At 41.0% G+C, this 23936-nt stretch overlaps 1 protein-coding gene across 10 annotated transcripts in view; it reads left to right on the top strand.

Annotated features, from left to right (window-relative positions):
• The window catches only part of ptprsa (protein tyrosine phosphatase receptor type Sa), a 257348-nt gene that overhangs the window by 187045 nt on the left and 46367 nt on the right, over nucleotides 1-23936 (top strand). For 5 of the 10 annotated variants that reach the window (XM_042515641.1, XM_042515647.1, XM_042515678.1 and 2 more), the window contains 9 exons: nucleotides 529-665; nucleotides 798-942; nucleotides 8104-8424; nucleotides 10926-11119; nucleotides 13658-13775; nucleotides 21125-21718; nucleotides 22796-22890; nucleotides 23119-23369; nucleotides 23679-23766. In XM_042515641.1, coding sequence (XP_042371575.1) covers nucleotides 529-665; nucleotides 798-942; nucleotides 8104-8424; nucleotides 10926-11119; nucleotides 13658-13775; nucleotides 21125-21718; nucleotides 22796-22890; nucleotides 23119-23369; nucleotides 23679-23766 — 1943 coding nt within the window. Of the gene's footprint in view, nucleotides 1-528; nucleotides 666-797; nucleotides 943-8103; nucleotides 8425-10925; nucleotides 11120-12473; nucleotides 12501-13657; nucleotides 13776-21124; nucleotides 21719-22795; nucleotides 22891-23118; nucleotides 23370-23678; nucleotides 23767-23936 lie in introns of all 10 variants that reach the window. The other 5 variants (XM_042515661.1, XM_042515673.1, XM_042515667.1 and 2 more) reach the window with 2 other exon arrangements.

Consider the following 23936-nt stretch of genomic DNA (forward strand, 5'->3'; position numbering starts at 1 on the left):
ATTTTCTGAGACTTTAGACAGTCTGTGCCTGCTGCCAAAGAGACAAGTTTTCTCCCCTGCTGTGCAAGGTTCACACACACATCTGCAGCCTCTGCAAATGATGACAAAAGTCTGTTTGATCATGGCAGTTTGAGAAAACAGCCAAATTTGAGAAAGAACTCAAATGTGGGCTTAAGAACTGAGCAAAATCACTCCATCCAAGGGCAAAGAGGCACATCTAACTTCTTAAGGCCCCCCAATAAGTAGAGTGCTTTGTGTCATTCTTTGCCAATGGGGCACAGACTTTTGTACTTTAATCTACACCTTTCAAATTAAATCCATTTAAACCTCTACTGTTTTCTGACAGGTCTTTATGTTAGTATGTAGATTGCAAATATGCTCTTTTATTATGAAATTACTAAACAGGAAAAAACTGGCAAGTTTGTTAGATTTTTTTTTTTCCAATGGTAAATGGTACCATCTCCATGTGTACAATAATTTCTTTATTAACCAATTTCTAATAACACATCCTGCTACAATGTTCTTTAGTTCCAGGTCAACCAGCCAAATTCCAGGTTGGTGCTGTGTCTGATACCAGCATTGAATTGACCTGGGAAGCTGCCTATGAAAAAGAAGGAATTATAAATTATGAACTTCGCTACATGGAAGGAAGTTTTGGCACTCAGGTAAGAATTTTAAAATAAATATAATAAACTTTTGCACTGAGAGATGTCCATCCTCCCTTAACAATTCAACATAAAATTCCTGTGCAACACTTAAAAATCTGACTTGTCAATAACATTCCTCTCCATCAATAGATGAAGAAAATATTTGGACCCACGTCTTCATATGTTGTTGAAAATCTCCGCCCACACACGGAGTACCACTTCTCCCTGGCAGCCATCTCTAACAAAGGCATAGGAGCCTTCACCAATGACATATCACAGAGGACCTTGCAAGCCAGTATGTAGCCCGTTATTCACTCTTCTCTCCTGTTCTCTTTGTGGGTTGACTAATGAAGGGATTCTCCTCACTTAAGCAGTTGTATGATGTTTTATCTATGAAACTGAATTCTAATGAGGTTATGCGTTTTTCTTTTTTCTTGAGTGTGTGAACTTTATTTTTTTTCTGATGACAACTGCATCATCACCTTTGAACTATGACTGTGTTTTCCTCAGACATAATCAGGGTTCAAAGCTGATTTACATATTATAAATTACAAATGTTTTGCTAAAACATGTGGCTCTCGCATTAGATCTTGATTTTGTTAACCTCAGTTTAACATACGACAGTGGTATTTTCTACCTCATGTTAAGTGATATTTACTCAGTTTGTTTTGTGGAGAGTTAAGGTTGAAATTAAGCTGCAAAATGTTAACGTCACTTTTTTAGTGTTTTACAACCTTTCGGTTTTAGAATTACCTCATTTTCGAAGGGTGCTCCACTGCCAAATATGCATGTGTGTAAGCAACACTTTCAAACAAATCAAGTCTACGTTAACTGACAATTGTGGCAGTTTCTTTATTTCCCTTTCACTTTTGTCCATATTTGCTTTTCCTTTGTCAACAGCAAGTGCACTTTCTTCCGCGTGACAGAGACACAAAAAATGTCAGCTCTTCTCTAAGACCGCCAAGGCTCTCATATGAACTGTATTCAGATTGGGGATGGGGAATATGGGGGTTTTAGTTGAGTCATCAAAAAAAAAAAAAAAAAAAACAATCAGCAGTCACCAAGAGTACCCACAGGCCCACTGCCTGATTTTTTTCCAGTATATCAGTTCTGCACTGATTATTTTATTTTACAGATGGCAGGAACACAACTGAATTATTTAAACCAGCCAGCTAAAAATAACAGGGGTGATATAATAGCTCACAGAAGTGCAAGCTGTAGAGAAAGAAAATATGCACAGATTATCCAAACAAATATTCAATAGTAGCTAAAGGACTGTTGGGATGACAGGGTATGAAATTCATGTCGTACACAGCGCACAAAGATAAACAATGTTGTGTATTGATATTTACTACATTAATGGTAAAGAACTTTGAAAATGTAGCTAGATTTAAGAGATTAGGGGCTGATCTGAGGTTGTCATTGTGGATCCTGCTGATACAGAATATAGACAGTCACAGACATAGATGGTTACTGTCAATAAACTGGCACCTTTCCTGGGACATACGAGAGCCATGGCGGTAGGAGTAGACCTCTTTAACACATTTTCTGTTTCTACCAGTGCAACTTGTTGGATGTGCCCCCCACATCTGGGCTGTGGGGGCTTTGGAACAACCACTTCACAGTTCTTTTTGGTACTGCTGGGCAGCAGAGCTACACAGACAGTGCAGAGTCACTGAGGAGAGCGCCAGTTGCATGCAACATTCACTCCTACCCACTGGGGGTGCTGTTGAGAACCTCACTGCACCGTTGATCTTTGATCAGGCATGAATATACTTTATGTTCATTCAGCCCCATTTCTGTCTTGGCGTCTCTCGAGTGTCTGTGCGCATCTTCACCTGTCGATGTGTGTTTGTGACTTCCTTACCTCTGTTTTTGCATTTGTTCTTGACCGGTAAACCGCAAGCTGATTGGATTGGATACACTCCTCTCTTCCTCCTACATCACCCTATTACAGTTGTGTCTCTCTCTGCCACTTGTTCCCTCGTGCAATGGAACAAAAGCTCTCCTTGGAATGGCTTGACATCTCCTTGCTCACTTTGTGTCCTCTTCCTTTTACGTTGAGTCTTTTGAAAAAAAGTTTTGAGTTAGATCTTTTATTTATTTATTAATTTCTGTTACTTTCTGGGTTATTCAAAAGAATATTGGTTTGACATCACTCCAAACAGTAGCTTGCTGCTATTATCATCCTTCTGTTGGGTTCTTGCATGAACCCAAATCCACTACAGCCACAAGCAACTACAGCGCAGCAGGCAGAGCAGACAGCACTGACATACTATAGCCTGTTGAGTAAATATGTGGGAGAATACGTCTAACTGATGGCTTTTCACAAGTCTCTGCTCAAGACAAGGGACTCTGCCTTTCAACTACCTCATCCATGCAATTACATTGGATAGAAAGGGTAACTGTTGGTAGATAATTGTAAATGCCTGTCCACCACAGAAATGTGATACCATTGTCCTGGAAATGAATGGATGTTAGGAGTAGTAATCAACTTAATTAATATTGTTTCCCACACAAGTGCTCATTTCCATGACATATTTATTAAATCTCTCTGGTTGTCATTTTAAGGTTAACAGCCATCTTTACCCTTTCTATCCATTATACTTCTGTGGTCTTTCTCAGCCAATGTCTTTTATCAAGGGTCCCTGCTTGCAGGTGTGAGATACATCCATTGGTTTCTCACTGCTGAGGTCAGAAAAGTCACATACTAAGTCAGACAAAGAAAAAGATTTCCCACAACACAATAAATAACTTGATCTTTTGGATCCTTTGAGGTAAGTGATTGTGTGGTTTAGGGATTCAGTCTGCCGAAACGTTTTTAAAGACCTTCATGTATTATTTCACTTAACCTGTTTTTTGTTTATTGAGGGGATTTTGTCAGTGTTTTTCTGAAAAACCAAAAGAAAGTTGGAAGAATAGAGTAAGCATGACATGGCTAAATGTTACCTGGCATGTCTGCTGATTTGCTCCTTGTACAGGTCAGGAATAGCAGCATCTCTATGCACACAAGTCAGTGAAGAGCCTTGTGACGTCTTTAGCGTGAATTAAGTGCCTTCACAGCATAGCATAGAGAGACAGTTTAAACTGTCAGCCTCTTGGGGAAACACCAGACGGTAAAGAAACATATTGTTTAAACAAGGAGTATGTAGGCCACACACGGACACAGAAACACAATAGTGTCAAGGTTAAAGGCATAAACTGCCGAGTACTGTACCATCACATGGACGCTGCACACACACAGGCACTAAGAAGCACCCCACACTAAAAAAGAACAGTAAAATAATTTCATACCCTACACTACCCTATAATGAGGAAGCTTTGTTTACTTGCTTGGCCAGATTAGCGGCACAGATTCAGATAGAATTGAATATTAATAATATGATATGGAAGAATCAAAAACTACACAAAAGAAAATGAAATGCATTGCAGTGCAAATGTCCCTATGCCATTTGGATTATTTTAGCACATTACAGAGCAATGACTCACTGCATACAATTTTAATATTGTTTTATTGACTTTTGACATTGCTAGTGCCATGTTCTACTCACTGCCCTACAAAACCATTTAAATCTGGATTTGAACTCTGTGAATTGTCAGGCAGACTGAAACCCTCATCCACTAAGTAAAAAGAAAGAAAGACGTGATTTCCCTGTTTGTTTTATTGTCCATTATCTGTGGTACAAAATGTTTGCAGATTGTTGAAGTTTGTGCTCAGTCCAAGCAGCATTACCAGGGGCTATTGTCATGGGGACTACTCTGTCAAAAACTCGTGAATAGCCACTGCAAAAATTAATAATCCCCCTGGATCTCAGTCCTTATGCGCTTCATCGTTAGTGACACAAAATAATTCCTCAAATCAAAGAACACCACAATTGGCTTTTCTTGGTCAATAGTACAGCAGGCTGCAATAAATTCACGAGATGTCACTGGCAACAGTAGCCCTCATTCAGAAGCAAGGCCTCTTGGGGTATGCTGCCATAGTCAGACCAGGTTGAGAGACCATCTCAGACGTGGCCAGAGTGGGTCCACAACCCGAGAGCTGGGAGGGCTCCCAGTAATCATCTGGCCATTACCCAGTTGCAAGGCATGCTAACAGGACCTAAGATGGACTCTGGGTGTGGGTGTTAGGGGACTGCAAGGCCCCAGAGTGGCAGATAAGAATCCCATTTCATAGCGTCAGAATTAATTTCATGCTTTGCGATGAGCTATGAGCCAGGCCCCTGGATTGTCAGGCTTTGTTACACATTTAGATTATACCTAGAACCTGCCAGTAGCCAGTCAAGTGCTATCTCTCAAATTAAAGTGGCAGATTCTAAATCCTCTGTATTTAGCCAAACAAGCAGTTTAGCCCCCCCCCACACTTACTGTAATTGCAGGAGGTTTTTAGATATATTGGAATATTTGTGTGAGCCACAGCACGGCCATTTGGCTTCGGGGGGATTAATTCCATAATGATCTACAAATACGAACATCCTGTCATTCGAGGCTTCTAATGAAAATACAATTCAAATGCAGACATGTGCTTATATTCTGATAGCAAAGGCATTGGCAATCTGTGTCACTTTAGGAATTGACAACAGACATTGAGTAATGGCCTGTGTAGCTAAACTGTTAGCAATGTGTGTTATTATTATAACCACTGAGGATGGTGCACTAAAAGCACTTTTAATATGAAGGTAGTCATAATGATTAGATATGCCACCAGTACTTGACATTACTGACTTTATACCCAGAGCTCTTAGTCATATCACAACAGAGTAAAAAGTCAAAGAGAAGGATATGAATGCAGACATGACTAATTATTTGTCAAATAGCATTTAGGAAACTCTTTCAGGGAAGCTTCAAAAGAACCTCAAGTGAAGCATTAGCTGAGTTTCTTCTTTTGTGGTCGTATAGTTCTTCTATCCATAATCCTACCACTGGCCTTCATGGGATATGCACTTTATTAAAGCTGCACTCCAGCCAGTCTTAAACTGTTATCAGGCGTGAGGATGCCTGTGCACTGTGATAGCCTCCCCCTGTCAGATTCACAGCCTTTTTCGCACCACAAAGATTGAGAACTGAGCAATCATTCTTGACGTGGAGAGTTTGCAAATACAATATGAGCGGAGGAAAGAAGCTGAAAGGCTCAAAATCCAGTAAGACCGTAAGTAAATAAGCCCATTGGACACAGAGAAGGGTTTGGGAACTGTGGCTGAGGTCCTGCCCTATTTGTTGTGTGCTGGAACATTCAGTCTTCACTAGAGGCCTTTCTGATAGTCAGAACCCCTGTTTTTTTTTTTAAATCTGTTTTACCCAAAGTGACACTATCGTGAAACTTTTATGAATTCAGATGTACACACTTTCCGTCTTGCCTCCTCTATTCTTGTTGGCATTCTTTACAAAGATATATAGGCGCAGGTTATGAAATGGGATTTATTTTTAACAAATTTTTTAACACGGAGGGTGTTCTGTGTACATGGCCAAGTACAGTAGAACAGAATATGTTGGGAGTGAGTTTTCCCCCATGGCTTCCTCTCTCACAGTCTTGTGGACCCTCCGGCCAAAAGATTCATGAGCATTTAACAGCCCTGGCTACAGCACAGAGCGAACTCTCTCCCTCTCCGAAAAACTCAACATGGGTCCAAAACTAACTAAGACTCTAAATCAAGCTGTTATTTACTGATTTGAAAAATGGGGATCATTGTCAACATTTCTGGCATGCTCTCTGAGAGGGAAAGTGTTGCAGTTCACTGACTATAGAGTAAGCACGCTCTGTGGTCAGGTGCTGGTGGTAAGAAAGTCTTAAAAATGTAGTATTTGTGGGAGTCAGGTACGTATGATGAAAACAATGCTTGTGATTTCTTTTTGTTTGTTTGTTGTTTTTTTAGAAGTTAAATGTTATTATTTTACATTTTAAGACAAGTGTCTTGTTTGTTTGTTTTTTCATGTTTTCTCATGAGTTGTCATTTTGAACCTTAACTGTTGTTGTGGTTCTTACTTTTAAGTCACCTGGGTTACAGAGAAATTCATTTCCCAGTACCCTCCTTCATTCACCATTTATTTCTCCAGCCTTTGTTTTGGAATGAGAACATGCTGCTCGTTTCCATGGGTCTGTTTGAGTTATCTTCTTATGTTGCTGTGTGTGGAATGCCTTTTTTATGGTATTTCATTTTGTTTTCAATTATTGTGTTGTTTTTACCTTACATAACAGACAAAAATGTAATAATGAACTGGGTTTGTCACACCAAGATGGAGGGAATATATTCTCCCACAGAATCATGGGGATAGAGGAAACCCGCGTTGGATAGAAATATTTTCATACGTGTCCTTTTATCCGTATAATACCAAACTCTGGATGAAAAGTGAAACGTTTTATCACTCCCTGCACAGCACACTCTGGACGAGCACAAGCTGTGTAAGAGAGCTTGGCACAGATTAGAAGCGAGAGGCATTGAATTTGATTTAGAAAGTTCACAGATGTGTAGGTTTTAATATGTGTTGGAAGAACACTTCAGACACAAATAACAGCCACCATGTTGGAGAGCTTGTATAGTGTTACAAATTTAAAAAAGACAGAATACATTACCTTCCTGCCAGCTTATATTTGTGGGGGGATGACTTGTTTTAGCTTATGCTAATTTAGCTTAAAAGTTCTGGTAAAAAAATGGCATCTTTTTTCAATGGATTTTTTTGATCATGCTAAATCAAGGTTAGATGGATATGACAATGCCTGCTAGATATTTTTTTTTTATCAATTAGACTATAACAATGCAAAACATATTTTAAAAATGGTTTAGGGGAATATGAGGGCTTTTTTTAGTGCTCATGACTTGCCTGTTAATTCCTGTCCATCTGGCACTGCACCATGTAATGTTCAAAATACTGTGTACAGGCTTTAACAAGGATGACGTAAGCAAGACAGTGTCTCACCTCCTGTATTAAAATATGTTGCAGGACAAACAAATGGCTTCTGCTATAAGTAGGCCCAAGATCATGATAACATTGCAATAGGATGATTTATGTTTGTGGCACATACTGCTATTTTTGAAGCAGTAATACATGACTACTCAAGCAAAAAGCCAACATTATGGAGCATTTGATACCTTAAAATATAAAAAAAAAAAAAAATTATACGAGAACCAAATATTTCTGCTTGTTCAGCACTTGTCCTGCAAGGATATCTATCTATATCCATCTTGATTCATTATTACACAAGCTTGTGCCATTGTCCATTTATGCCTCTTATGTTGACATTTGCTTGATGATTTTATTTTTATTTCAAACATATTTTGCCTCCGTCTTTGTTTTGCAATTTTTTGTTTGAATTACTCTTATTGTTTTTTTATCCTTTTATCATTTTCTTTATCTCTCCCATCTTTTTATTTTTTTGTTTTTCACCCCTGCCTTCCCTCCTTCCCCCGTCCTCCTCGTCCTCGAACCCCCTCCCTTCCTGTCCTTTCCACCTCACCAGAGCCCTCAGCCCCCCCTCAAGACATTAAGTGCAGCAGCACCAGCTCCACCAGCCTGCTGGTAAGTTGGCGCCCCCCACCTCTGAAGAGTCAGAACGGTGACCTGGCGGGGTATAGGGTGCGCTACCAGGTGGTGGGCCCGTCAGAAGGCGGCAGTGACGACGGGGAGCTAATGGAGGAGCCCACAGTCCCTGCCACTGAAGAGCAGGTGCTGCTGCAGCGTTTGGAGAAGTGGACCCAGTACCGCATCACTGTGGCCGCCTTCACTGTGATTGGGCCAGGCCCTGAGAGCGAGCCCCTGATCTGCCGCACAGACGAAGATGGTACGTGAATCACTAGTGTATAGAGGCAAAACTTAAACTTGAAGTTTGTAGGATGTAGGGGGATTTGATGGCATCCAGCTGTGAATTTCAGATTTCAAGAGGCTAAAACATCTCCCAGCTGTAATTTATTCAGTGTTCATCATTCAGGAGATTTTTATTTATTATCTGCAGAGGTCTCTTCCCTCTTCAAAACATCTGGAACAGGTGATTATTAATGCTAAAAAAAACTGAATAAAGCAGTTTCACGTTACAAATCTGGGCATCTGTAACACCGTTTGGGGATGGGCAGTTCGCCAACCACATGCTATTGTGTGCTCACCCCTTTTCTTGATAAGTTAATGTGTGCTCACTTTTTGGAACCAGTATTTTTTTTTTTTACTGTGAGCCCAGTTATCCGCAGAAGTCTCCTTTCCAAAACAAGCAGACCATGTGGCTTAAACCACTAGAAACACTAAATAAACACTTGCATGTTACAAAACAGTGTAACTCCAGCGCTGCTCGTTGCAGATTGGCTTCTTATCATGGTGGCATACATGAAAAAACAAAAATGCAAATGGCTCTATCTGGAGCTAGTGTTTGATTTGTTCGTTCTGGGCTACTATAAACATGGCAATCCAACATGGCAATCTCCATAAATGAGGACCCGGTCCCCATGTAGCTATTAACGCCTCTTTCTAAGGTAACAAAAACACAGCGATTCCTATTATTATTCCGATTATTCACTTAAGAAGCTATACTTATATATTATATTCCATTTTTCCCAATGTATCCCCCTAAATCCTACACAATAGTCCTTTAATGTAGAAATGAAGGTATTGTTCGTCAGTAGAGAGTGAGTGTGCTCTTGGCTGGGGATGTTCTTTTGTGTACGTCTGTATGAAGAAATTGTTGCATGTGCATTACATGTCATCATCTAAAGGCCATTAGAAATTGTTGTAAACTCTAGATCTTATTCTTGTGTCAAAATACTTTTCCAAATACACTAGATGTTGTCTTGATGAAATGGTTTCAGAGGCGTACCAACATCTTTGTGCATAAGTAACAGGACCACATACGGCTGTGTTAGCATATGAGAAGAAAACACTTAGAAGAGATAACACACTTGGGAAATCAAATGTGTTGCTATTAAAACATAACTAACCAAATGTAAATCATAATAGCCGCCACATCTTATATCCTGCCTCTATCTGTAGGCTTTTAAGTGTATCCCATTGCTCAGCTGAGAGTCATAAGCATTTATGAGTGCTGTACGCTGCAAGGCCATATCACTCTGTGCATTTACAGTGGCAACGGTAGGTTGGAGGTTAAACCAGCGGGTGTGTATCCACCAAGGATGCATTTGAAATCTACTTCCTTAAAAATGTCATTTAGGATGCAGAAAATGTTTAAAACACAGAGACAAATAAACAGATTTTTGGTTCCATGCGCTGCTGGTTATAGAGAAGCCCAAGATGCTTGCAGAAATAATCTTAACCTACAAAGAGCAAAAAATAAATAAATACGATACAGCAGAAAATAAATGGAGAAAAGCAGTCCAGCAATAAAATACATAAACTGACAGGTAAAGATGTGGGCATGTCACAGCACATCTGAATCATTGACAGATGGCTGACATTGGCTTCTATTCGCTACGATCCATTTCACATCCATTACCAAAGCATTTTAAGCATCTCTCTGACACTGATGTACAGCGAGCGCAACAGTTGAGACAAGCTTAAATTGTCAACATACCTGTTTTAAAAGACACCAATATCAGGAACTGCTGGGGGTGAAAGCCACAGCGCACTGACAATAGCTATAACAAATTTTCTGGTGTCGTAACGATAATAACATGTGACAGAGGAGTGCCAGGTAAAGAAATAAGAGCATGGGCTAAAAGGTAGAGAAGATTTTGGTAATAAACAAGATTGGTGCACGATCCTGGGGAAGATGGGGGAAATAGGGCTGTGATTTAGGGGAGAAGGAGGGGACTTGAAGTGTTTGTGGACGAGCAAATGGAAGCAGTTTGAGTGGAAGCGTTCTATTAATGGCACATCCATCTCGGAAAGGGCCGGTCCATGGCACCCCGAAAGGCCTAGAAGCAAGGCCTTCCATAAAGGCCTGTCATTATGACTGAGAGCTTGCCACTGATGGCAGACAGACACAGCAGAAACATATTGAGAAAGTGGAGGAGACAGCAGAAAGTTGTGGTGGTATGAGCGTGTGTGTTGGTGTATTTGATACTGTGGGAAGACTGACGCTGGAGTGTGTTTGTTTTTATTAATGTCTCTATCATTCTTGCCAGTTGTTGGTATGTTTGGTGGATGTTGTGTGTGTGTGTGTCAGGGGTGTCATGACACAGTTTTATGTCCCTTTCTCAACCTGCATTGCTCCTATAAATAGTTTAAAGGATGTGGAGCAATTTCACTGAGACATAGAACTGTACTGTCTCCAACAATATCTGAAAATGGTGGACCATAATAAAATGATTCTGATTTGAGCTTTGATTTTCTTGCCCACAGTTCCTGGGGCTCCTCCAAGGCGAGTGGAGGTGGAAGTCCTCAACTCCACAGCACTTAAGGTGATGTGGCGCTCCCTGACACCAGGCAAGCAGCACGGTCAGATCCGTGGCTACCAGGTTCACTATGTACGTGTGGAAAATGGCGAGTCACGGGGCCTGCCCCTCATCAAGGATGTTATGCTGGCTGATGCCCAGGTATGACCATCTCACAGTTGCCCCAGATCAAATCAAATAAATGTAGATTTCACCTTATAGCATGCATGTACAATGCATCAGTATATCCAGGTCTGCCTTTGAATCTGTTTTTCAATCTCAGCACAAAGAGATTTCACAAGTTACGCAGATCCAAATAACACAGTCACACTGATGTAGTGATTAAAACCTCAGTGGACATTTCAAAGAAACTTTTGCCCACCTTTTTTTTCCCTTACACAGACTGCAAATTGTGCACTTCATCCTCACTGTTGTGGCTTTGCAAATGTTGCTGGAGTATGGGAAGTGATATGGGTGCTCTCCCTTTTTGGATTTCATTTCATATTGCTGTAATATTCTTTTCCCCTCAGCCCACAACAAGAACTGTAATCAAAGCTTCACTCATCTTGTCCTCCCTCTTCTGCCTCCATGGCTTTTATTAGGAATGTCTAGACCCCTGCTTTATGGCAACATCTGCCATGAAATGTCTGATTGTGTGCTTGTATCAAACGCAAAGACTCAAAGAAAATGCTGATTATAGTATTCTGTGCCGGGGGGGAGGCGGTGTAAAATTGGCATGAAAACATTTCACCAAAAATCAGCCCCTGCTGACAGCTACAATTGAAATGGAACCCTGTATAATGGCATTTTTTTCTTTTTATAAAACTTGTCTGAGGAATCCTGCCAAAATTAGACTTTTGTGCGGAGTAGCAATCATCCAAATGGAAATTATAGCCTTGAAGCAATAGGGTAAACAACACAGAAAAGAATAGTTGTATGCAATTCAACATATTTTGGGAATGAATGAATCAAAATCTATTTTTCCACATGAATGAATGGTCCATCCAAGCCAAGTGCCACCAACATCACGTTGACATTCTTGGCATTTAGCTGACCATGATTCCAAGAGCAGAATGAGCTTAAATAACTTAAATTATAAGATCCAAGCAATGCACGCACCCAGCAGTTATATAGGAATACCCGGCAAAACACATCTTTTAAGTTGTATAGCTTTGTTAGTATATTTAAAAATGACCTCATCTTTCAACCCTAAAAAACTAAATGTCACTACTATGATTTAACACTGAGGTTGGTTAAACACCTCCAGGCTCTACAGGGAGATCTATACAACTCTCAGCCTTGTTTGAGCTGCTCCTCATAACATAAGCTTCAAACATTTTCTCTCTCTCCTGACCTCACGAAACCAGTGACCTATTTCTGATACCCACCCCCTGCTCTCAAACCTCTCATGCCCCCGTCTCTCACAATCCTATTTCTTCCCTTTCTTTTTTTTCTCTCTTTCTTTAAAAAAAAATATTACTCTCTCCTGCGCTCTCCTCTTTGGCGGGGGGGTTAGTGGGAAACGGACGATACAGCTGAATATGTGAGTACGAAGTTTCGCTTGAGTGCTTTGTGTAGCTGAAAGGGTATAAACAGTGGGTATTGCATCAACCTGGTTGGATTTGCATTTCACACAACCCCTCCAATCTTTATTTAATAAGTTTGGATAACAAAGTGGCTCAGAAGTTTTACCTCAGCTGTCTGACTAGCCAATCTCAACACTATCTCTACAAGGAAAAACGGACAAACTTCTTTTGGTGGCTAGCTTCTGCAAAATGGTGGTTGATGCAATATCCAATGCCCACTGTGCCTGGAATGCTAATGCTACTTGTGTCATGCTGTGTGTTGATACAGTATGTTTCGTCTTGTGCTCTGGTGGTGTGATTTTTTTTCCTCTTTTGTGTGCGTGTTTAAACCATATTATTTAATTTTCTATGTGGTGCCTTAGAGTTACTGTGCTGCCCAGAGTTCACACACTTTTTATTGAAATTTGAGACAACAGTTTACCTAACAGTGCCTATACCAACTGCAGAATCCTCATCACATCCCTGATGATCATTCACAACTGCAGATTTTTTTCCTGGCAAATTGTACCCTTATTTTGAACCCAGATTTTAAACCCCAGTCCATCTGCATTACGTGAATACCATCTCAAGTGCAAGACAGTACTTATAGCTCATTTACCTTTATTGACCTCTCCCATCCCTCTGCCAAGCAGCCTGTTAAAAACCTCATTCTGCATTCGTTCAAACCTGCTCCCCTGAAAGATTCATTAGAATTGATCGGAAGCCTCTCTTTGAAGAGGACTCAAGGAAACTTAATGGCTGAGGTAAAACCTGCCAGCGAATGGGCAGGATGTATTCAGCATGCATTTATCACAAAGTTAGGTTGCTGATTGGAATATTGCTAAAGGAATGAAGGGGGGCTACTTTCCATTTACATACCTAATGTCCCTTCCCCACCTCGGCAACTCGAAGGATTTACTTAATGGAATGGTCTCCTGTTACACAGGGGAAAAACATTACATTTAATGCATGCCTCGTGAAAATTAATAAAGAGGACCAGTAGACACTTGACATACCGGTAGATTAACATTCTGTGTAAGGCAGTTTGAGCTGCATGATGGGGGGGTCAAATCATCAAAAATTAAAGACACATTTTGACATTTTCCTGTTCTTGTCTCTTCCCTGTCTCCCATAGGAAATGGTCATTGGAGGACTCAAGCCAGACACCACTTACTCCATCACGGTGGCAGCATACACCACCAAAGGGGATGGAGCCCGGAGCAAACCCAAACTGGTGGTGACCAAAGGGGCAGGTCAGTACAAGGGTAAATCATTAATGTGTTGCTTTGTTTACAGAGCCTTTGTTCATGCAGCAATGGGGGTGGCTCTCTTTTTTTTTTCGCCTGTGGCTAATGGGTACCTTGCTCAGGGGTTCCTTCTCATTCCCATCCAGATGTTACTGCTTGGCCACCGTTTCCATATTTGATTAACAACATTGAAAGGATGCACATGGTGTGTTTAACTGATCCAAACCTACTTTGGAGATTTGGAAAAGCACACATCTACAAATGCAATCGAGTGCTGCAGGGGTCATTTTTTTAAGGGCCAAAGCAGAAGTCAACATCGCCCTGGTGCCCTTTACAAGAAGCCAATGGGATTTTCCTGTTGGATTAGGGATGACTACAGAAAATTAGTTCTGTGGCAAACAAAAGTCTATGATACTAACATGTTTTGTGATGCATGATAATCTACACAAATGAACACCAACTTTATCATTTTTTAAGCATGAATGCAATCACCAGAAGAAGCAAATGTTAGGCCATAAACAAACTACACAACTTATGCTGCCACAACAACAAGGCGGTAAAGCCAGGTTTGGTGTGATGTCGTTCTGCAGTCTCATTTAGCCAATTGTTGTTTAAGACACCTAAAAGCTTCAAATTTACGAGGAGGGTATACGCTGACACATTTTATTTTGCAGAGAAAGGCATGAAAGTCTTTAAATCTTGTGTTAACCACAGGCCTTATTTCAGGTATCTAACCAAAACCCGTTTAAAAAAATATATAACTTTAAGACCAGGGAACTGGGAGAGCAAAAAAATCTGACACTTAATTAAAGGCATTAGGCATCTTGGTATGAATCACATTTAGGATTTTGCTTCATATTTTTACATTAACAGATATTTTCAAGTGCTGAATTTTATCAAAATTATTTTTTTCCAAATAAACCTTTCTGAGGTCTGTTTGGCCTCTATAACAGTTCAGTTAGTTGAGTTTGTTTGCATCTACCAGGGCAGCATTTATCATTTGAATCATGTTCAGAAGACTATCCACGGATTTTCAGAGATCAAGGACAAGGTATGAGGTACTTGGTAGATTTTTCAAAAAGATTATGACAGCTTGAAAACCCCTGTTGGGTCGCTGGTTTGGGCTTTAAGGATAAAATACTGGAGGCTAATACCTGCACACAACAAAGCCTTGTCTTCCTCAGTTTTCTCCCTCGTTACCACCGGTGGGCACACCAGTTTAACTGGGCCGCTTGAGCCTGTTTGGAAGCTAGCAGCTTAGTTACCATGAACATGATCTAAACCTGTGAGGCTGGCTGCCTGAGAGTGTAAAAGCCTTCCTTGAGAGACTTTAAGGTGTCAAGCCAAGGTAGGAGCGTCCTTTTGTGTGATCATCTGTGCCACTCAGCTTTGGGAGGCTTCAGAGAGCCAATATGTACACAACTGCAAACATACTTGCACACATGCCTACACACTTACCTTATCACTCACACATACTCATGAGAACGTGCAGTCTCCACTTCTGATCCTATACAGTACTGTATATGCAGACCCATACTGTGGCACTATCGTGGATAAGAGCATACCAAATAGATACACACACAACGCATTCTTGCAACCCAACACACACACAGACACAGGGAAATTTCCCAGATCCTGACAGGTGTGTGTGTTACAGGTGTCAGGAAGTGTGTGAGTGGGTGTCGGTGAGTGCTGTCACTCTCCATCCTCCTGTCAGGGTCGGCTGACTGATATGCCAGTCTTGCGCACTCTGTCTGTCCCTCAGAGGGAAAGCCTCCCCTTTTTATTATTGAAGTGTAAAGAAATGGTTTATGCTAGGGGGCTAAGATAAATAGAGAAGGGAAAGGGTTGAGAGGTGGGGAGAAGCCTTTTTTGGAGGTGAAGTGGATGTTAGGATGGCCTAGTGAGGAGCACGGTTCCCACTGGTTATGGGGTTTCTGAAATACCATGGAATTTCCTGAGGTCTGTATCAGAGAGGAACAAAGGGGAGTTTTTGCATGTAAAAAAAGGCCTCTCGGGAAGATGCCAACATCGCTTGTATACATATTTTTTTTCCTCTCCATAACAACCTCAGCTATAGTGTGCAGCTTTGGAACATTTCTGAGCTGATTGAATTATACATTAGCATCATACGATTACAAAGACCAGTCTCATTGTAGACAGTGTGCCACTCTACAAGCCATTGTCAGGACTTTCCCATTTTAATTTACTGTACTCTTCTAGCTAAATTCCGTAAATGTATATATATAATTAGTGCTACATACAGAAAATCCCATATAACCTAATTTTATCTATGTACCCAAGAAAACATGTTTACATCTGTGTTCTTAACCAGACAAATTATGTTTAAATGTCCTCTGCAAAACCTGTCTTTTAAGTGGTTTGCCCTTGTGAAACTCACTCCTAAATGGGCAGACTTGACATAAAAAAATGAAATATTTTACCACATGAGTGCTTTTGCATGTATGCACTTCTAAAACACACACAAACACACATAATATATGCCTCAACTCCTAAAACCTTGTTTTACAGACCAGCATGCACTTGTGAACAGTTGCCTCCAGAAACTATGACATCATGGTCTTATTCTTTTAAGGAAACATAAAAGAAACATCACAGCACTTCAAGACAAACAGAGGATGACTTAGTGCCGTTTGAAAGTCAGTTCACATCATTTGCCAAGTCTTTTTTCGTCTTCCAGACATTCCAACAAACCTCTGGTAGTTTGGTGTTTCAGAAAGTACCCCAGAAAAGTCTATCTCAGGATTTTGTAGGATATAAAAACAAGTTAAAATGTGCACCTATTTGCGAGTCACAGACAAACAACATTTATTCTGTGGCTGGGACTGTCTTTGTTTACTGAATGAAAGCAAGGTTTGAAAAGTGGCTGTTCGTGATTCATACTTTCCATACTTTTGCTTTGAGGAACAAAGTTTACCATGGCCAATGTGTGACTGAGTTTTAGAGGGGATGCAAAACCTTTATTGACAAAAGATTAAAATGTCTGTGTCTGAAAATGTTATTCTGCCATCCCATCTGCACGTTGTGGAGTTTTTCACTGGGCTGAAAGGAGCAGCAATCAATAACCATCCTTTTTTTTATCCGTTTTCTTGTTCAGGTTTAAGTATAACAGTTTCCTTTTAAAAAGTTAGTAGGTTTAACCAATAAGCTAACTTGAAACAAAATGTCCCAAAGTAATAATACTCTAAAAGTGGCCCACAGTATGAAGGGGGTTACACCCCTACTATGACCTTGAGATCCTCTGAGTGTACAGTTAAAGGAAAATAAAGATATATATCAAGATATATAATCAAGAAACCTTTGAGAAATGATTTGGGGTATGCCAAGTCAGAGGGGGATGCCTCAAGATGGCTGATGTATGTGGAAATTTTCATATAAGGTAGGTAGGCCATCTTATGGGAAAGCACTATGAAAATACAATAAAGGCTTATCAGAAAGCAAAATATCAAGGAAGTGCCAATGGACTGTAAATTCAAGGCTGCGATTGACAACTTTACAAGCAGCCCCAAATGCCAGCAAAAGGTAACTTACTGTTTGTCATTTTGGAAGTTTATTTGTGTTGTTTGTAATTATGTGAAGTGGTTTGCCTTATTCATTAATCATATTGAAAGTCAGAGTGGATATAGGCTGAAATAAACTCAGTCATTCTGCTGTTAGACAGACACTGGAGATATTAGCAGGGTATCATGCCCTTTCTGACAGCTTACAAACTCCCATCTGCCAACCTCACAGCACTTCATTTCGATTGCTGCATCCCGTGAAAGGATGCTTAGGGATGCATGTACGCACATTTAAAAGGATGCAGATACTTATTCCAATGCTGACTGCAGACAGCTGATGTTAAACATCAGCCCTGATCCCCTTATTGCATGTTTAGTAACTTCCTGATTGTTATTTTTGTCCAGTGAGAAATCATCAATGTAATGGCCCTGTCTCTTTCTTTTCTCTCTCTCACTTCCTCACTTGCTTCCTTAATAGCTCTCCAAATGGGCCATGTGAAATTTGTTGCAGATTTGACTCCATGACATTTCCTCCCCTACCAATTACTCCCCTCCATGAACCCCAGCCACATACACACACATGCACTCTTTCAGTAAGCAGGCTAAATTAAAAGCAGAGGAAGATGGAAGAGCGGTGGATTTGTCATGACCTTTGAGGTCAAAAGAGACCTCTTACCCCCCACATGTCCTCAGATATGTTCAGTCTCCTTAGGCAGGTTGTAGCCACAGGTTAATCAGTGGAAGATTATTTTCCTATAGTGAAGGAATAAAAAGAGGAACCTTACAACTGGGGCAACAGATAATTAAAGTGCATACAAGTGGACTATGTCTCTTGCACACAAGCAATATGTGATATGTTTGTATGTATATTTCGGTGTGAGAGAGGGTGGAAATGAGAGGGATACCTGAATGGCCCCATGCTCAATCAGGCTAAGTGAGTGTCCACAGCAGGCTGTTAATACTGCAGCCTGATGGGAAATGTGCCGGTAGGCCCAAAAGGAGGGATTGAACCAGGGTCAACCCTGACATGGTTGTAGAGAACGAGGGGAATGGAGGGGGTGGGGAAGGATGTTAGGAAATGAAAAGGGAAATTGGGCAGTGTGCAAGAGAGAGATGGGGAAAGAATGGGGGAGTGTTTTGGGGGAGAGAGATGAACACTGAGGAAAGGGACAATCAAAGTGTCCAAGAACCCCAGAATCACTCATGAGCGCGAGCACACAAACACACACATACACCCTAATATCCCTATTGGGCCCTCTTTGCAGCAGATTGCTCCTTGTCCCCAGTCACCTTCATCATCCCTCATTCGGCCATTTTTCACCCCCTCACCATGCCCTCGCTCTCTGTTTCATCACCCTATAGCACCACACACACACACACACACTGTATATACCACAAACAATTCCACCTCCTCCCACCACCAATCTGTTGGCTCAGTACCCATGATCCTTCTCCCCAGCGTGCAATAGGCTAATGTTTTGAATGTACAAATAATAAAATAGTTTCAGGGCCACAAAGGTTGTAATGGATACATTTTGTAGCCTGTTGAGGTTAGAAGCAAAGCGCAGAAATTCAGAATGGAAGACACACACACACAGGATCATTATCTCTGATTCTATTTCCTTGATTAGCGGTGAGCGTGAAGGCAGAGTGGGCTTTTAAATGACACCAAGCTGAGCTATAGTATGTAGCCGAGGAGTATTAGGAGCATTCGTCTCACCCAACACTCGGCGCCCCCGCCTTTCCATTACCGGCAAAGGCTCAGCTGACTAGCCACCATCCACCCACCAACCCCCGTCTTCCTCCAGCAACAGCCCTCAGAAAGAAGACCATTAGCAAACGGAAATGAATAATACAAGCTGAGGGAGTGGACTGTGTGGAGTGGATTGCTTTGTGTGTGTGTGTGTGTGTGTGTTTTTACTACATGCACATGAAGACTTGCATCTTGGCGCAGAAATATATACTCTATGTGGGCAAATGTACACAGACACATATACCCACAATGATACTATTCCACTGAGAGGGAGTACTTTCGCCGCAGACTAATGTTGGCTCCTCCAAATTACTTTAAGTCCATACTGGGCAGAAAGCCAAATAGCTCTGTATGCAGGTGGAATGGTGATATAGGAGCTGGAGCTGGCTGCAAACCAGGGCCTATACCATCACACTACCCCCATATATGTGTATACACACTGTCCATTATGCACAAAGATAAGCCGATGTACATGAGACAGAAATAGTTAGAAACAAGGATCAAATAGATGCTGTAATATAAATTCATGTAGTGTAACGGTTAACAAATGTTGGACGTATAATGAAGAAGGCAACGTATTAATAATTGTGGCTTCTCAAGATAATGATGAAATGTATGTTACACATTAAACTAGAGTTAATCATTTGTATTTCACTTATTCAGTGTTTTTCATTTATGCTGAGAAAGCTCTTGCAGCCAGGACCAACCAATTTGCTGCCGACCCAGTTTGCCGACCCAGTTGGCAAGCTATTTCAATCAGAAATATACAGAGATAACCAATCCTCACACCAGTGGTCTCACAGTCTTATGTAGAGGCATGGAATTAAATCAATGATGGTAAATAAACTGGCACTGTTTTCTTACCTGATTTGTGTCATTCATCCAGTCAGTCTCATGATACAAAAATGACAAAAGTATTTGAGATCTAGTTAACAGTGTGTATGTCTGCAACTGCATCTGTACTTATATTTGTCAGTTATCTGTCCCACCACTGCCTTGTATTTCTGAGAAAGGAGGGACATAGATGAGTCAAGACAGAATCTATTTACAGAGAGATGGGCTCAAGTGCGAATCAGCCACACTCATCTCTCACAAAGCTTTGACCGCAACTCAAGAACTGAAGGCTTCCCATAACTGCTGCTGCCTCTATCACACTGATGGGGCCTTAAAAGGAGAGATAAGATGAGACTTGTGTCATCCATAAGAGCAGCAAAACTGGGCCACTCTGAAGAATGGTGTCTAGACCCCAAGCGTAGATCATCTATTTTACAACAAGAGATAACTCTGAACAACTGAGAGAGGCGCTGTTCTCTGCCTAAAGTTTTAGCGACGCTTTGTCGTACAGAAATGGTTTTGGTTGAAGCTTATATGTATCATGAAGTGGTAATGTGTGCAGCGATCACTAAAGAATTTAAATGTTCTTAGAATACAATACAATACACATCTCCACGCAACTCAACCTGACTTCATTTGATAGGGTGTTATATGATGGTTGGCTGAAAAATAAAATATTACTGCAACTGTATTTTCTATAATTTGTTAAATGTTTACCATAGTCTTTGAAAATTCTTTATTCTCACTGGTTGAAAGTTCATGTCCGCTCTTGTGTTTTACTTTACAGAATTACAGACATTTGTCATTTAGAAATGTATTTGTCATGATCAGTTAATGCTTCAATATTATTCTGTATCAATAGCAACAAATTCACTGCCTTATGATTTAGCTAGAGAGGACTGAAATAGTATTCTTGAACTCAGTGTTTTTTGGCATTGCTGAACTTGTTTGCTTCTGCTATCCACTGTTTGATTCTTAGCTTTATTTTGGCTAGTAAATAAGGAGAATCAGAGACTGTAATTTATTGTTTTTAAACAAATAATGACTTATTTTTATTTTGATGGCATTGGTGATTATTGGCAAGTGACTTTATATGAATATCAAAGGTTGTGTTTCCCTTGCAAAAAGCATTACAGCTTCTGTAGAGTTCCTGGTGTTTGTTCAGTTTGTGATAAACATGTACATGTATCTTCATATAACTGGAGGGTGTAGAAATTGAGATGTCTTTTGTTTATTTCTCTATACAGTGCCTGGTCTGCCCTATCTGTCAGTAACTCAGGACTCAGAGACATCAGCTGTGGTTCGCTGGGACCCTCCAGAATTCACCAGTGGCATGGACCTGCAGGGTTACCGGCTCCAGTTTGGCCGGAAAGATGTCTCTCCTTTGGCCACACTGGAATTTGCTCCCCAAGAACGACAGTACTCTGTGGGCAACATTCACCGGGGTGCTAGCTATCTCTTTAAAGTCTCAGCCAAGAGCAGGGGGGGCTTTGGGGAAGAGGCTGTAGTAGAACTCAGTGTGCCCGAGAATACGCCAGGGGGGTACCCTCAAATTGATGAAGGCTCCAATGTGACATGCTGTTCAGTGCAGCTGTCCTGGTCTCCTCCCGTGCTGGCAGAGAGAAATGGGGTGATCACGGAGTACACTTTGGCCTATAAGGAAACCGGCACCGGAGGAGCACCCCAGGAGCTTCGCTTGCCCCCAAGCCAGTCCAGCTATGTTCTCAACAGCCTCAAACCGAACTCGGCATACGATGTGAAAATACGTGCACACACCAGTGTAGGTCCAGGGCCCTACAGCCCACCTATCCAGTATCGGACGGTGGCCTATGATCCAACAGGTAGGGCTTGCCTGTTTCTTTTCCAACCCGGTTGGCAGGGAGTTGGAAATTGGCAAAAAAAATCTGCAACATAAAAAATCTAAACTGACCCAACCCCTCCTTCAACCACCTCTACTTCTCTTCAAGAAAGAGAAAGATTGTTATTAAATTTGTTTGCGATGGGATACTCACTTCACTAACCAAAACAAGGTAAAACCCAAGTCAGTAAGTTATAGTCAGTCATTTTGAGAAAGAGGAGAGCAGCTTAGAATTTCAAGGTAAGTGCTGTTTGGTCAGACAATCCTGTCAGTCATCTTTGCAGCCCTTTGCCAAGCACACTCACGCAGCTAATGCCATCTCACATCCCCACTTTTCCAACAAGGTAGGACCTCAGTCAAACCCAGTCACTCCAACATTATGTTTGGATTATTCTAAGATGACAGAAGGCAGATTTTCGTTCTTTATTTTATTATTTTATTTTTGTTTTGGGTTTGTTTTGAGATATTCCCCCCTTCCTAACCACCTTCCTTCCTGTATTCCTCCTTTCCCTTTACCCTGTCCCTTAGTGGGACAGTTTGTGGCATGGCATCCCCAGATGCACTGCTAAGGACTGTTGGCATGCTATGTTTTGAGTCTGTCTCTATGCCTCCTGGCAGCACGTTGGCAGTGCCAACCCAGACTCAGTAGAGGCATAGGAACAGTTGGCACTAGGACCACATGGGTCAGTTGTTAAACCTCAAGTGGTCATGAGTTCAAAGACAGTATTGAGATGGGTTGGCACTACCCACGATCGCTAGCTAGTGGGCACGCCCTTGTGCTCCATGGGTTTGTCGTCCATGAGTCTTACGTGCTGTGTGTCTTAACCAATGGCGTTGCCCTTCTCACAGCCAATGACAGCTCACTGTTGCACTCACTCTCCAACCCAGAGGAACGTTGCAGGAGAACAACAGCATTTTTTTTTTTAAACCAAAGGTTTTTTGTTTGTTTCTCTTTCCTTGGTCTCTATACATGTTCAATTCACTAAAGATACACTGTTATTTTTTTTTTTGTTTGTCTGTTTGTTTGGTTTTTTTTTTCTTGCATTTGTCCACTCAACAGATGTTCCAAAGAATTTCACTGTCAAGTGGGCCACCAAGACCACAGTGGTCATTGCATGGAAGTTTTCTGAGAGCAGGTCTCCATACAAATGCACGGTGAGTGTAATGTAGAGCAGGAAAAACAGAAAACAGAATTTAAATTATCATCTGAGTTACCTTTAATATAAAAAAACATTTTAAAAATTTAAAATCCTATGCTGAAATGTAGTGCACATTTCCATCTTTTTTTCAAATACCATCTATTTATCTACCAAACTGATTGTACATCCAACTATTCCTCTTACCAATTATCAATTAAACTCTGGACCATCTACTGAACTCTAGATTGAGTACAACCGTCAGAAGATGGATGTGGATGCCAGGCAATTGAGGGTTCTCGTCAGTGGGTTAAAATACAACACTACCTATGAGTTCAGGGTAACCTGCCAAGAAAGCATGGACGGTGGGCCAAGACACCGTGTGGTTGCCAAGACTGCACCACTCATCCTGGTCAAGAAACCTAAGCTGGACATCTACGCTGATACGGACAACATGCTCACCATGTCCTTCCCACAGGTCGATGCCAAGGATGTCAAGTAAGTGTGGTGTACTAAAAGGTAGATCCTCCAGGCTCTATTTGAATTATCTTTGAGGGTTGGAGTATTTAGTTTTAAATTTTGAGATGCTTGACATCTGATGTGATATGGATTGAGATCTCAAGATGCTGAAATGGGATTTTAGGTCTTGCAGAATTGCACTAGACCTCTTGCAGTTATTGAAATATTGCTTCAATTACTTGTCACATCAGAGGCAAATAATTTAATCTAAATTGCCATACAATGTGAGTTAAGTGTCACATGAGTTGTTGGCAAAATCTTGTAATATTTTGACGTTGTGTTATCCAGGAACTTCTATGTGGTTGTGGTGCCACTTAAGAGGACTTCAGGAACTGTCAAAAACCTGAAGAACCCAGATGAGATGGACATGGAAGAGGTAAGATATTTTAAATGCAAAAGGTGTTATTGTGGCACAACAGAAATAATTAGGCTAAATGGGTTCACTTGGTCAAATAGTATGAAGCATATGTAATACAAAGAGGCAACTTCAAAACTTCAGTAGCATATTATTTTTTGAAGGGACTAATCTCTTCTCTCCACTAAGAA

Source organism: Plectropomus leopardus, chromosome 3 (assembly GCF_008729295.1).
Source record: "Plectropomus leopardus isolate mb chromosome 3, YSFRI_Pleo_2.0, whole genome shotgun sequence".
Lineage (NCBI taxonomy): Eukaryota > Metazoa > Chordata > Actinopteri > Perciformes > Serranidae > Plectropomus > Plectropomus leopardus.